The sequence below is a fragment of the Myotis davidii genome, unplaced genomic scaffold (genome assembly GCF_000327345.1).
Source record: "Myotis davidii unplaced genomic scaffold, ASM32734v1 scaffold79, whole genome shotgun sequence".
NCBI lineage: Eukaryota > Metazoa > Chordata > Mammalia > Chiroptera > Vespertilionidae > Myotis > Myotis davidii.
The window spans coordinates 2,440,437-2,451,126 of NW_006294339.1; the positions used below are offsets into that span (position 1 = coordinate 2,440,437).

A 10,690-nucleotide genomic window follows, 5' to 3' on the forward strand; every position below is an offset into this window, starting at 1 on the left:
AGTCAGGAAAGGCAGCCTATTGGAAAGAAAGAAGTATACAGTTTATTTCTCTGCCTTTAAGTTTAGAACTTAAAAAATCTATTAATTTAAAACTATGCACCCATCCTGCCCTGTCAGTGTGGCTCAGTGGTTGAGTGTCGACCTATGAACCAGGAAGTCACGGTTTGATTCCTGGTAAGGGCACATGCCCCAGTTGGCTGGATCCCTAGTAGGGGGTATGCAGGAGATAGCCTATCGATGATTCTCTCTCATCATTAATGTTTCTATCTTTCTCTTCCTCTCTGAAATGAATAAAAACATTTTTTTAAAAACACAGAAAACTATGCACCCAACCTGATGGCGGGGGATCCACTGGCCCCAGCTCTATCTTTTTTGGCTTCTGGCCAATAGGTAACTTATTATCTTCATTGGTAATTTAACTACATGTTACTTTCAGTAAATACAAATTGTGTAAGGATCCAAACTGAACAGAATCCCAATATCCTGAATAATCTGATTAATACCAGAGGTATAGCCTCTAGGTTTAATATACTTTCTTTTTCTGTTACTACAAAATTAGTTATAAGTGAATTAAAATGATCTCTTCCTAGTTGATATTAGACTATAATTTCCTGAGGGTGATAACAATACCATTATTTTAACTTCTAACATACTAGTATGTTTTGTGACTCAATAAATATCATCGTGATATATAAAAAACAAACTCAAAGACTAGGGTGGGGTAGGGGGAGAAAAAGATCTTTACTTCCACTCCATCCACATTTGCCTACCTCTTGCAGTGTCAACAAAGTATTAAGAATTGCTGGTAGTGTAGTCTGGACAACTCCAAATCTATCTTCTGTAAATGATGCTGCTACTAAGTGTGACAAACCTCAAGGGGAAAACAAAAAAGTTAAAAGTGAATTAAAATTAGGCAAATCTACTTGCATATATCAATTGGACAAAGGACTGATACTCAATATATGAAGAACTTCTAAATAAAAGAGAGGAAGTAATACAACAGAAAAATGGGCAAAGATCAGAATAGGCACTGGAACAGTGCTTAGCTGCAGTAGACTTGAATAAGATAATCTGCTTTATGTTCTAGTAACAAACTGTTTTTCTAAATGACTAGAGGCTCAGTGTACAAATTTGTACATGGGTGAGGTTCCTTAGCCTGGCCAGCAACTGGGGCCAATCGGGGCCTTCTCACCCAGTCCCAAACGAGGCCGAGTGGGCCTGGCCGGCCACGGGGAGGGACCGTGGGAGGTTGGCCAGCTGCAAGAGGTTGGCTATGGGAGCACGCTGACCACCAGGGGGCAGCTCCTGCATTGAGCGTCTGCCCCTGGTGGTCAGTGCACGTCACAACGATTCGTCGTTCGGTCAACTGGTCATAATGGTCACTTAGACTTATACATGTATTATATATATATATACACACACACACACACACACACACATACTGCATTTGGTAATGGTAAGTGATAGGAAGAAAAACAAAGCATAATAAAGGAATGCAGTCAAGGTTATGAGGATACTTTCATTAGGGGTCAGAAAAGGCCTCTCTTAAGAAGTATCATTTAAGCTTTGAGAAGGCAGATCTATAATATAAATTGTAAGTTCTTTAACAACTAAGTTGACATATTAAATTTAAGCTAAATATGTTAGAATATATTAAATTTTAAGTTATGTCAACATAAATTGAGAGTTAAAAACAATTACTCTATTGCAGTTTTTTTGAAGGAAAGAGAAAGATATGCAAGAATTCCAGGCCCAGTTTCTCTGCTTATATAGAAGGAAAATTTCTGCCCAGATTAAAGCACACCTAAATATTTAAGAAAAATGATCTAGATAAAACAAAGATATAAAAATCTGAAAATTCAAAGATTGAGATCAAAATCCAGAACTGACCTTACATGGATTACACTTCAATATTTAACTGATAATTAAAATCATAGTTGCAGATCATTGAAATTGCTTACCTTCCAAAGCCCAAATATGCATTTGGGCATCTGCAAAAACAGCCTGAATGGAGGCCTCTGGGTGCTACAAATACAACAAAAACATTTAAGTAAGTTCCACTGGGCAAAAACTCTTATTTCATCTAACCAACTATCCTTATAATCCTATTGCTATATAATAAAGAGGTAATATGCAAGTTGACTGTCACACCTTCACACAATATGGCCACCCCCATGTCATCACAAGATGGCCACCACAAATGGTTAGTAGGGGAGGGCAGTTAGGGGCGACCGGGCCTGCAGGGGAGGGCAGTTGGGGGGGACCAGGCATGCAGGGGAGGACAGTTGGGGGTGACCAGGCTGGCAGGGGAGGGCAGTTAGGGAGGACCAGATCTGCAGGGGAACAGTTAGGCATCAATCAGCTGGCAGGGGAGTGGTTAGGGGGTGATCGAGCTGGCAGGCAGAAGTGGTTAGGGGCAATCAGGCAGGCAGGCAGGCAGGCAGGCAGGTGAGCGGTTGGGAGCCAGCAGTCCCGGATTGTGAGAAGGATGTCTGAGGGGTCCCAGGTTGGAGAGGGTACAGGCTGGGCTGAGGGACACGCCCCCCCCCCAGTGCATGAATTTAGTGCACCGGGCCTCTAGTGTAGACTATAACAGAAAATGCACAGCTGCCTCTTAAGAATTAAAATCTGGAATTCTTATACAATGTGATCTAACTGCAATAAAGCATTTTGCCACCAACTTAATATGTGACCCTTGCCAAGTCCCTAAATCTCTATGTGCCTGTTTCTCATTGAAATTAAGAGTTGCACACATTCAACCCATCTTAGAAGATTAGTACAGAGATCAGTTCTTTTCAAAACAAAAGAACTATCTAAGTACATACTACCTCTCTTAAATTGTCTACCCTCAACTCCACTCCAAAGAAAAACCACCCAACTTTCTTTAATAAAACAAAGCCGAATAGTATGGAGCAACAAACAATAGCCCATTTATACAAATACTGGCTTTGGTAATGCACCCAATGAAGCTATTAAGTACAACAGCATGTTAGATCTCTCAACATCAAAGAGCAATGTCTATAACTCCTTATCACACAATAGATCCACTTGCAAATCTAGAATCAAAAGCAGCATTTACCTCCAAGAAAAAAAGGAGATCTTGCTCAGCCTCTGCCTGCCACTTACTGGCTATGCACCCTTAGGCTAGCTACTTGACCTCTCTGAGCCTCAAGTTTCCTTATCAGTAAAATGAGGACAAGAAAACAACTCACAGGAATGCTGTTAGAATTAAATGAGGGAACTCAAGTGAAAAGAGCATGGGGTACATCTTTCTGAAACAAAGCACTAAAGTAAAACTTCAGACAATTCCTCTTCCTCTTGGTGGAAGACACCTTCTTTAGGGGTCACATAGTTTTCCCAAACCTCTATGGTAGGTTATTTTTTATAAAGGTAATTGCTAGAGGATGGCTCTTCCCTGCCACATTAGTGGGGGGAAAAAATGTCAAGAACTTCAAGTGTTTCTTTGTTATGTGTATCTATATTCTATCAGAGTTACTCAGCTCTTTCTCCCCACAAGAGTACACTCCCAAAGAATAAAAATAAATAATGTATGTCAATGCAACTTCCACTTTAAGGCATAATTGAATGCAATATTAGCTAATACTGCAGTATCTTCAGAAAGAGAGACGCTGGATTACAAAAAGAGAACAAAACAGATATTCTTTCCCCTACATACGGACAAAGGTTTTTCCTCATCAAAGGACTATTTAACACACAACAGCTGTCGTCAGTGAAAACAGGAATGAATTTTCAGCTTCTGCAACTGAGATTTACTCTCTTATGGCAGCTGGAGCAAGCAGCTGAGAGACAAGCTGGAAAGTCTTTTAGTTTGTGGCCTGAATTACAACTTTTTAGGCAACACAAGTTTAACATCTTCAGTCTAACACAGTCATCTCTCTTCTGAAGAGCAAATTGGCCACAAAGATGTTAGCAGGACAATGAAACATAAAGGAACGCCATGGATTTGCTCATTTTGCAGGACAGGGTTGTAGATCAGCACAAAGCTATCTGCAGCCAAGACACTCAATAGGCCAACTACAGTCAAGCCCCAGGAAGCCACTGAAGTGAGATGTGAGGTGAGAATGGGCAGCTATTGTTAAAAGGGAGGTTTAGTGAAGCATTAATATAAAGCTGCTTGGCTTGCTAAAATCAAGCTACTTATTTATTTTTAAATATATTTTTATTGATTTCAGAGAGGAAGAGAGAGGGAGAGAGAGAAACATCGATGATGAGAGAGAATCATTGACTGGCTACCTCCTGCACACTCCCTCAGGGAATCAAGCCCACAACCTGGGCATGTGCCCTTGACTGGAACTGAACCAGGGACCCCTTCAGTCCACAAGTCTATCCTCTATCCTCTATCCTCTATCCACGCTCTATCCTCTGAGCCAAACCAGCTAGGCCAGGCTACATATTTAGAAGTCAAATCTTATCTGCTACTTAATTTCTTATTTCATTTCCTCGCCCCCCATTCCCAATGCTATATCTACATATTCTTACCTTACTGAAAAAATACATTATCAGCACCCGTTTTGACAAGAAATTCTTAATCTGAGTTGGAAAAAAAAAAGAATGAACACATTTACAGTTTTCAATTCTATTCAAATGTAGTATCACATATTTCCCGGTTCTCCTTAACATTACTTTAAATAAAACACCTCCCATCTTAGAGAGAAAGAACAGTATTTACAATAATCCATGTAAGGAAATACATTTGTACAATAAACTGGATAATCAAGATGGGCCATTTAACCTAAATTGCATTCCTATGTACACATGTCTAACCCCCCAATTAAAGGCCTTTCATAATTAAAGGAATTTTCAGTGGTTCTGGTAATATTTTCTGAGACCATATTCTTTCTCAATTCTTCAGGGCTATCTTGCTCTTTAACGCCCCCCCCCGCCTCTCTCTCTCTCTCTCTCTATATATATATATGCAGGTTTCCCCTACCTCCATCTTCAAATCTTAGTTTGTGAAGTGGTTTTCTACTAGTTGACATTTATAGAGGAAACAATTTCTTAATATTATAAACTGACAGTATTTATGGCATCTAGAGCTATATGGGATACTGAAGTCGTAAAATGCCTTCAGTTCTCCCCTCTATTAATTGATCCTTCTATCAGCAAATGTAATTATTCCCCATCTTTAAAAAGTAAAACCCTTCCTTGATCCCTCAACTCCCCCCAGCATTTACCCCATTTAACTGCTCCACTTATAGCAAAACTCCTGGAAAGATCTGGCTTTCCTTGTGGTCTATAAGTCCTCTCTTAATCTCTCCTGACTCCATGCCAATAAAGCATTCATTCCCCCTACTCCATCCAGTAGCTCTTGACTAGGACTCAATGACCTGCACATTGCAACAATTCATTACAGTTTGAATCTCATGCTACTATTACAAGCAGCATCTGACATTCACTTCTCCTTGGAACACTTATTTCTTGGTTCTCTTCTCACCTCAATAGCCACTTGGTCTCTTGCTATCCTTCATCTTCCAGACCTTTAGTCATTGGAGGGTCCCAGTTCTTGCATCTCTTTTCTTCTATATCTACACTCCCCTATATCTTTCATGGAGTCTCATGGTTTTAAATACTGTCTATACTCTGATGACTTCAAAATTTACATTTCTTTTTTCTTTTTTGGTCAATCCTCACCAGGGGATATTTTTCAATTGATTTTTAGAGAGAGTGGAAAGGACGAAGAGAGACAGAAACATTGATGTGAGAGAGACACATAGATTGGTTGCCTCCCGCACAGGCCCGGACCATGGCCAGGGATTGAGCCTGAAACCAAGGTACATACCCTTGACCAGAATCAAACCCGGGACCCTTCAGTCTGCGGGCTGACACTCCACTCACTGAGGCAAACCAATTAGGGCCAAATTTACATTTCTAGCACAGAACTTTCTCCACACTTCAGAAATATGTCTAATTTCTTACTCAATATTTTCCATTGGCTATGTACCAAGATCTGTTTAAATTAACATGTTTAAAATCAAATTCCAAATTTTCCCATTTCACCTCCATCAAATCCCTTCTTCCAGAATCATTAGCAAATTGCACTCAATAAATTATAACTATATTACTTGTATTTCAGATTCTTTGAGCCAAAAACTGTAAAGTCAATATTTACTCTATTTTACACACCACAACTCAATCATAAGCCAAGCCTATTGCACTGACTTTCAAATATATCCAGACCTTGATCAAACCTTATAGTCTCCACCACAACCACTCTGGTCACAGATACCACCATCTTGCACTAGACTACTTCAAGAGCTTTACTGCTGTCTCTGCTTCTAGTCCTGTCCTCTGAGAATGTCATCTCAACACAGCCATTAGAGCAGTACTTTAAAAGTACAAGGTTACGTCATGTCATTCTTGTGGGCGAAACCATACAATGGCTTTCCATCTCACTCAAAGAAAATGTCAGCCTTATACAATCCTAATGGGCCCAATGAGCTCTGGGTGTCTGCTACCCCTCTGATCTCATCACCCACCTACCTGCCACTTTCCTGTCACTCATTCAGCTCCAGCCACACTTGTGTCCATGTTCCTCCACTAACCAAGCTCAAAACAAGTTAACAAATGGAGATTTCATATGGGACAACTTACTATATGAAGCATAAAAAAAAAAGTCCTATTTATTCCTTATGGATTACTCATGTGAGATTCTTTATGCTCGCAATACTACATGCAAATATAAATCCTATACCATATCATCATACCTGTTCATGTTTATTCTGAATCCATGAATAAATCACACTGGGCTGTCTCATTGTCTTACCCTCAGCGCTAACTGTAGATGGAAGATTAGAAAATCCATCCATTTGCTGATCTAATAAAAAAACAAAATGGTGAAAACTTAGGCTATCTAATTCTCTGCAACTTTGACATTTCAAATTTTAGAAAATAAACAGTCCTCACCGGGGGTAGAAGACCATAATCTTGGCCCTCTTCTTATTAGCTGAGAACTTTGAGGTGACCCATAGCTAGTGGTTGCATCAAAAATTCCAGCCATCCGATTTATTACAGTAGAGCCAAAAGGAGATCCAAGGGGACTTGAAATATCAGGTGTAGATAATTTTGGTGAAAACAGTGATGTCTTAACTGATGGTGGCACTGAAGACCGAGGCATCTGACTAGATTTTGGGGTCTGAAAAGTAGTTTCTTCTGCAAAAGAACAGATAGAGCGCTGAAGGGGCAAGCTGATCCAAACAGGCCAACCTGAGGGTTCTCAAATTTTATACATCTTAATTTTTTGTTTAATGTATTACCCAAGGCTCAGTAGGTTGTTTCCATTTAGGTTTACATTCTCAAGATCCTGGTTTTACTACTGCAATTCAATGACCACTCAAGAAGGTTTAAACATCTTTTTCTGTCATATTGGTACTGCCTCTCTTGCTTTTTTACCCCACAAATATTCTCATCTTCAAGGTCAGTTTCTCTAGGCTGTTTTGAATAAACTTCTCAATTCGTATTTTATTTTTGTACTAGAGGCCCAGTGCACGAAATTCATGCACTGGGGGGTGGGGGTGCGCTCCCTCAGCCCAGTCTGCACCCTCTCTCAGTCTGGAACCCGTCAGGGGATGTCGACTGCTGGCTTAGGCCTGATACCCAGGGGGATCGGGCGTAAGCCAGCAGTCAGACATTCTTCTTGCAGTCCGGGAGCCCTCGCTCCTTACCGCCCGCCTGCTTGCTGCTCCTTAGTGCTGCCGCGGAGGCGGGAGAGGCTCCCACCACCACCACTGCGCCCGCCAACCATGAGCACGGCTTTTGGCTGAGCGGCGCTCCCCCTATGGGAGCGCAATGACCACCAGGGGGCAGCTCCTGAATTAAGTGTCTGCCCCCTGGTGGTCAGTGCGCATTATAGCAACCGGTCGTTCTGCCATAACAGCCACTTAGGCTTTTATTATATAGATAGACGGACATAACTTCAATTATTGCATTAGAATCTTTCCAGTTTTACTGCACCTTTCTACTATAACAAACCACTACTTGGCTAAACATAATTAAGTTATATTATGAAAATTTACAAATAAGGGTGCTAACCTTATCCCATTTTCCTCAAAGTTCTTTCAAATTAACAGAAGTCACACCAAAGGTCAATTTGCCCAGAATATGTACACACCTGGCTCTACAAATCTGATCTGCAAATAGCTTCTTCACAAATTATAAGTCTGGTTATTTAGTTAGAGTCTGGTACCAAAACAAAGGAACATTTTCCCTGCCATGCCAGTCAACATAAAGCACAAAGACAAAAACTTATAGACTAGTATTCTATCTTCCTAATAAAACCACAATAAGACATTAAACATTTAAAGTACTACATTTTAATTACGTGACTTTTTAAGAGTAGCAATTAGAAATCTTTGAAAAATCCATTTAAAAATTAAGACTGGGGTTTTTAAGTTTTGCAATAATTCCTCAAATCTATTTATTTAAAAAAAATATTTTTATTGATTTCAGAGAAGAAGGGAGAGGGATAGAGAAATAGAAACATCAATAATGAGAGAGAATCATTGATTGGCTGCCTCTTGCCCGCCCCCTATTGGGAGGGATAGAGCCCGCAACTCAGGCATGTGTCCTTGGCTGGAATCAAACCTGGGACCCTTTAGTCCACAGGATGACGCTCTATCCACTGAGCAAAACCAGCTTGGGCTAATTCCTCAAATTTAGAGGCAAATTTTGTGTATATGATGGGATATGACAATTTAAGATAATGAAAAACCCCTTCAGCCCCATGATCCCTCTAATCCAGCGGTTCTCAACCTGTGGGCCGCAACCCCTTTAGGGGTCGAACAACCCTTTCACAGGGGTCGCCTAAATACATCCTGCATATCAGATATTTACATTACAATTCATAACAGTAGCAAAATTACAGTTATGAAGTAGCAACGAAAATAATTTTATGTTTGGGGTCACCACAACATGAGGAACTGTATTAAAGGGTCGCGGCATTAGGAAGGTTGAAAACCACTGCTCTAATCCAATGTTACAATAATCTTTGCAGTGGTTCTCAACCTTCCGGCCCTTTATTTTATTTTATTTTTTTAATATATTTTATTGATTTTTTACAGAGAGGAAGGGAGAGGGATAGAGATTTAGAAACATCGATGAGAGAGAAACATAAACATTGATGAGAGAGAAACATCGATCAGCTGCCTTCTGCACACCCCCAACTGGGGATTTGCCCGCAACCAAGGTACATGCCCTTGACTGGAATCAAACCTGGGACCTTTCAGTCCACGGGCTGATGCTCTATCCACTGAGCCAAACCAGTTAGGGCCCTTCTGGCCCTTTAAATAGTTCCTCATGTTGTGACCCAACCATAAAATCATTTTCGTTGCTACTTCATAACTGTGATGTTGCTACTATTATGAATCGTAATGTAAATATCTGATATGCGGGATGGTCTTAGGCGATCCCTGTGAAAGGGTCGTTCGACTGCCAAAGGGGTCGCGGCCCACAGGTTGAGAACCACTGCTTTATAGCATGATTATTTGATGTAAATAGCCCATTCAAAATCTTCTACTGGTTCCATATCCCGATGTGATAAAATCTAAACTGTTTTATAATATGCAAGATCTCCTTTTATTATTGAACATCATCTTACTCATGCAGGCTCCTTTTTGACAGATTTCTATTTAGTAGTTACATCCTATATAATAAAAGCCTAATGTGCTAAGTGTCTGGTCGACTGGTCGGCCGTTCAACCAATCTAAGTGTAATATGCTAATGATATGCTAAGGCCGCTCTACTGCTCGCTATGATGAGCACTGACCACCAGGGGGCAGATGCTCCAACCGGTAGGTTAGCTTGCTGCTGAGGTCCAGCCGATCGGGACTGAGTGAGACAAGACGGACAAACCCTAGAGCCCTCCCGCGGTCACTCCCCAGCTGGCCAACCTCCTGCGTCTCTCCCCGACCCCAGTTATGTACCAGTGGGGTCCCTCAGCCTGGCCTACGCCCTCTCGCGATCCAGTAACCCTCAGGGGATGTTGGAGAGCTGGTTTTGGTCCAATCCCACAGGCCAGGCCGAGGAAACCCACTGGTGCACAAACTCGTGCACTGGACCTCTAGTTTTCTTATATTTGTGTATCTCCCACTAAATAGTCAGTTCCAAGAGTGTTTTGTCATCTTTGATTCTCTCACTTTTAGAACATTGCTTGGCATTCAATATCTATCTATCTATCTAAAAGCCTAAGTGACCATTACGACTGAACAACCAGAATGACTGGACAGTAGCTATGACATGTACTGACCCAGACATTGCTGCTGGGACCCTGTCAGCCCCAAATCTGGTTCACCTGGACCCAGACAGGAGGGAGGAGGGAGCCCAATTCCTTGCGGAATCAGCTGCTGGTTAGCTGACTACTGGGGCCAACCTCCCGTGATCCCTCCCCCTGGCAGGCCGCCCGCCCCTCCATAGACCCGATTGCTGGCCAGGCCAAAGGACCCCACCCATGCATGAATTCGTGCACCAGGCCTCTAGTATCTATCCTATCTAATAAAAGAGAAACATGGTAATTGGCGTACGACCGCTACCCTTCTCATTGGCTAATAAGCGAGATATGCAAATTAACTGCCAGCCAAGATGGCAGCCAGCAGCCAGGCAGCTTAAAGCGAACATGAGGCTTGCTTGCTTCAGTGACGGAGGACTGCAATGTTCCCCGCCTGCCCTGCCAGCCTCT

At 41.6% G+C, this 10,690-nt stretch overlaps 1 protein-coding gene across 1 annotated transcript in view; it reads right to left on the reverse strand.

Moving 5' to 3' along the window:
• The window catches only part of NDC1 (NDC1 transmembrane nucleoporin), a 50,475-nt gene that overhangs the window by 13,372 nt on the left and 26,413 nt on the right, over window positions 1-10,690 (reverse strand). The window contains exons 13-17 of the mRNA XM_006768391.2: window positions 6,925-7,170; window positions 6,726-6,835; window positions 4,501-4,551; window positions 1,962-2,025; window positions 771-871 (exon numbers count right to left, since the gene is read on the reverse strand). Of these exons, the coding sequence (XP_006768454.1) occupies window positions 771-871; window positions 1,962-2,025; window positions 4,501-4,551; window positions 6,726-6,835; window positions 6,925-7,170 (572 nt within the window). The remainder of the gene's footprint in view (window positions 1-770; window positions 872-1,961; window positions 2,026-4,500; window positions 4,552-6,725; window positions 6,836-6,924; window positions 7,171-10,690) is intronic.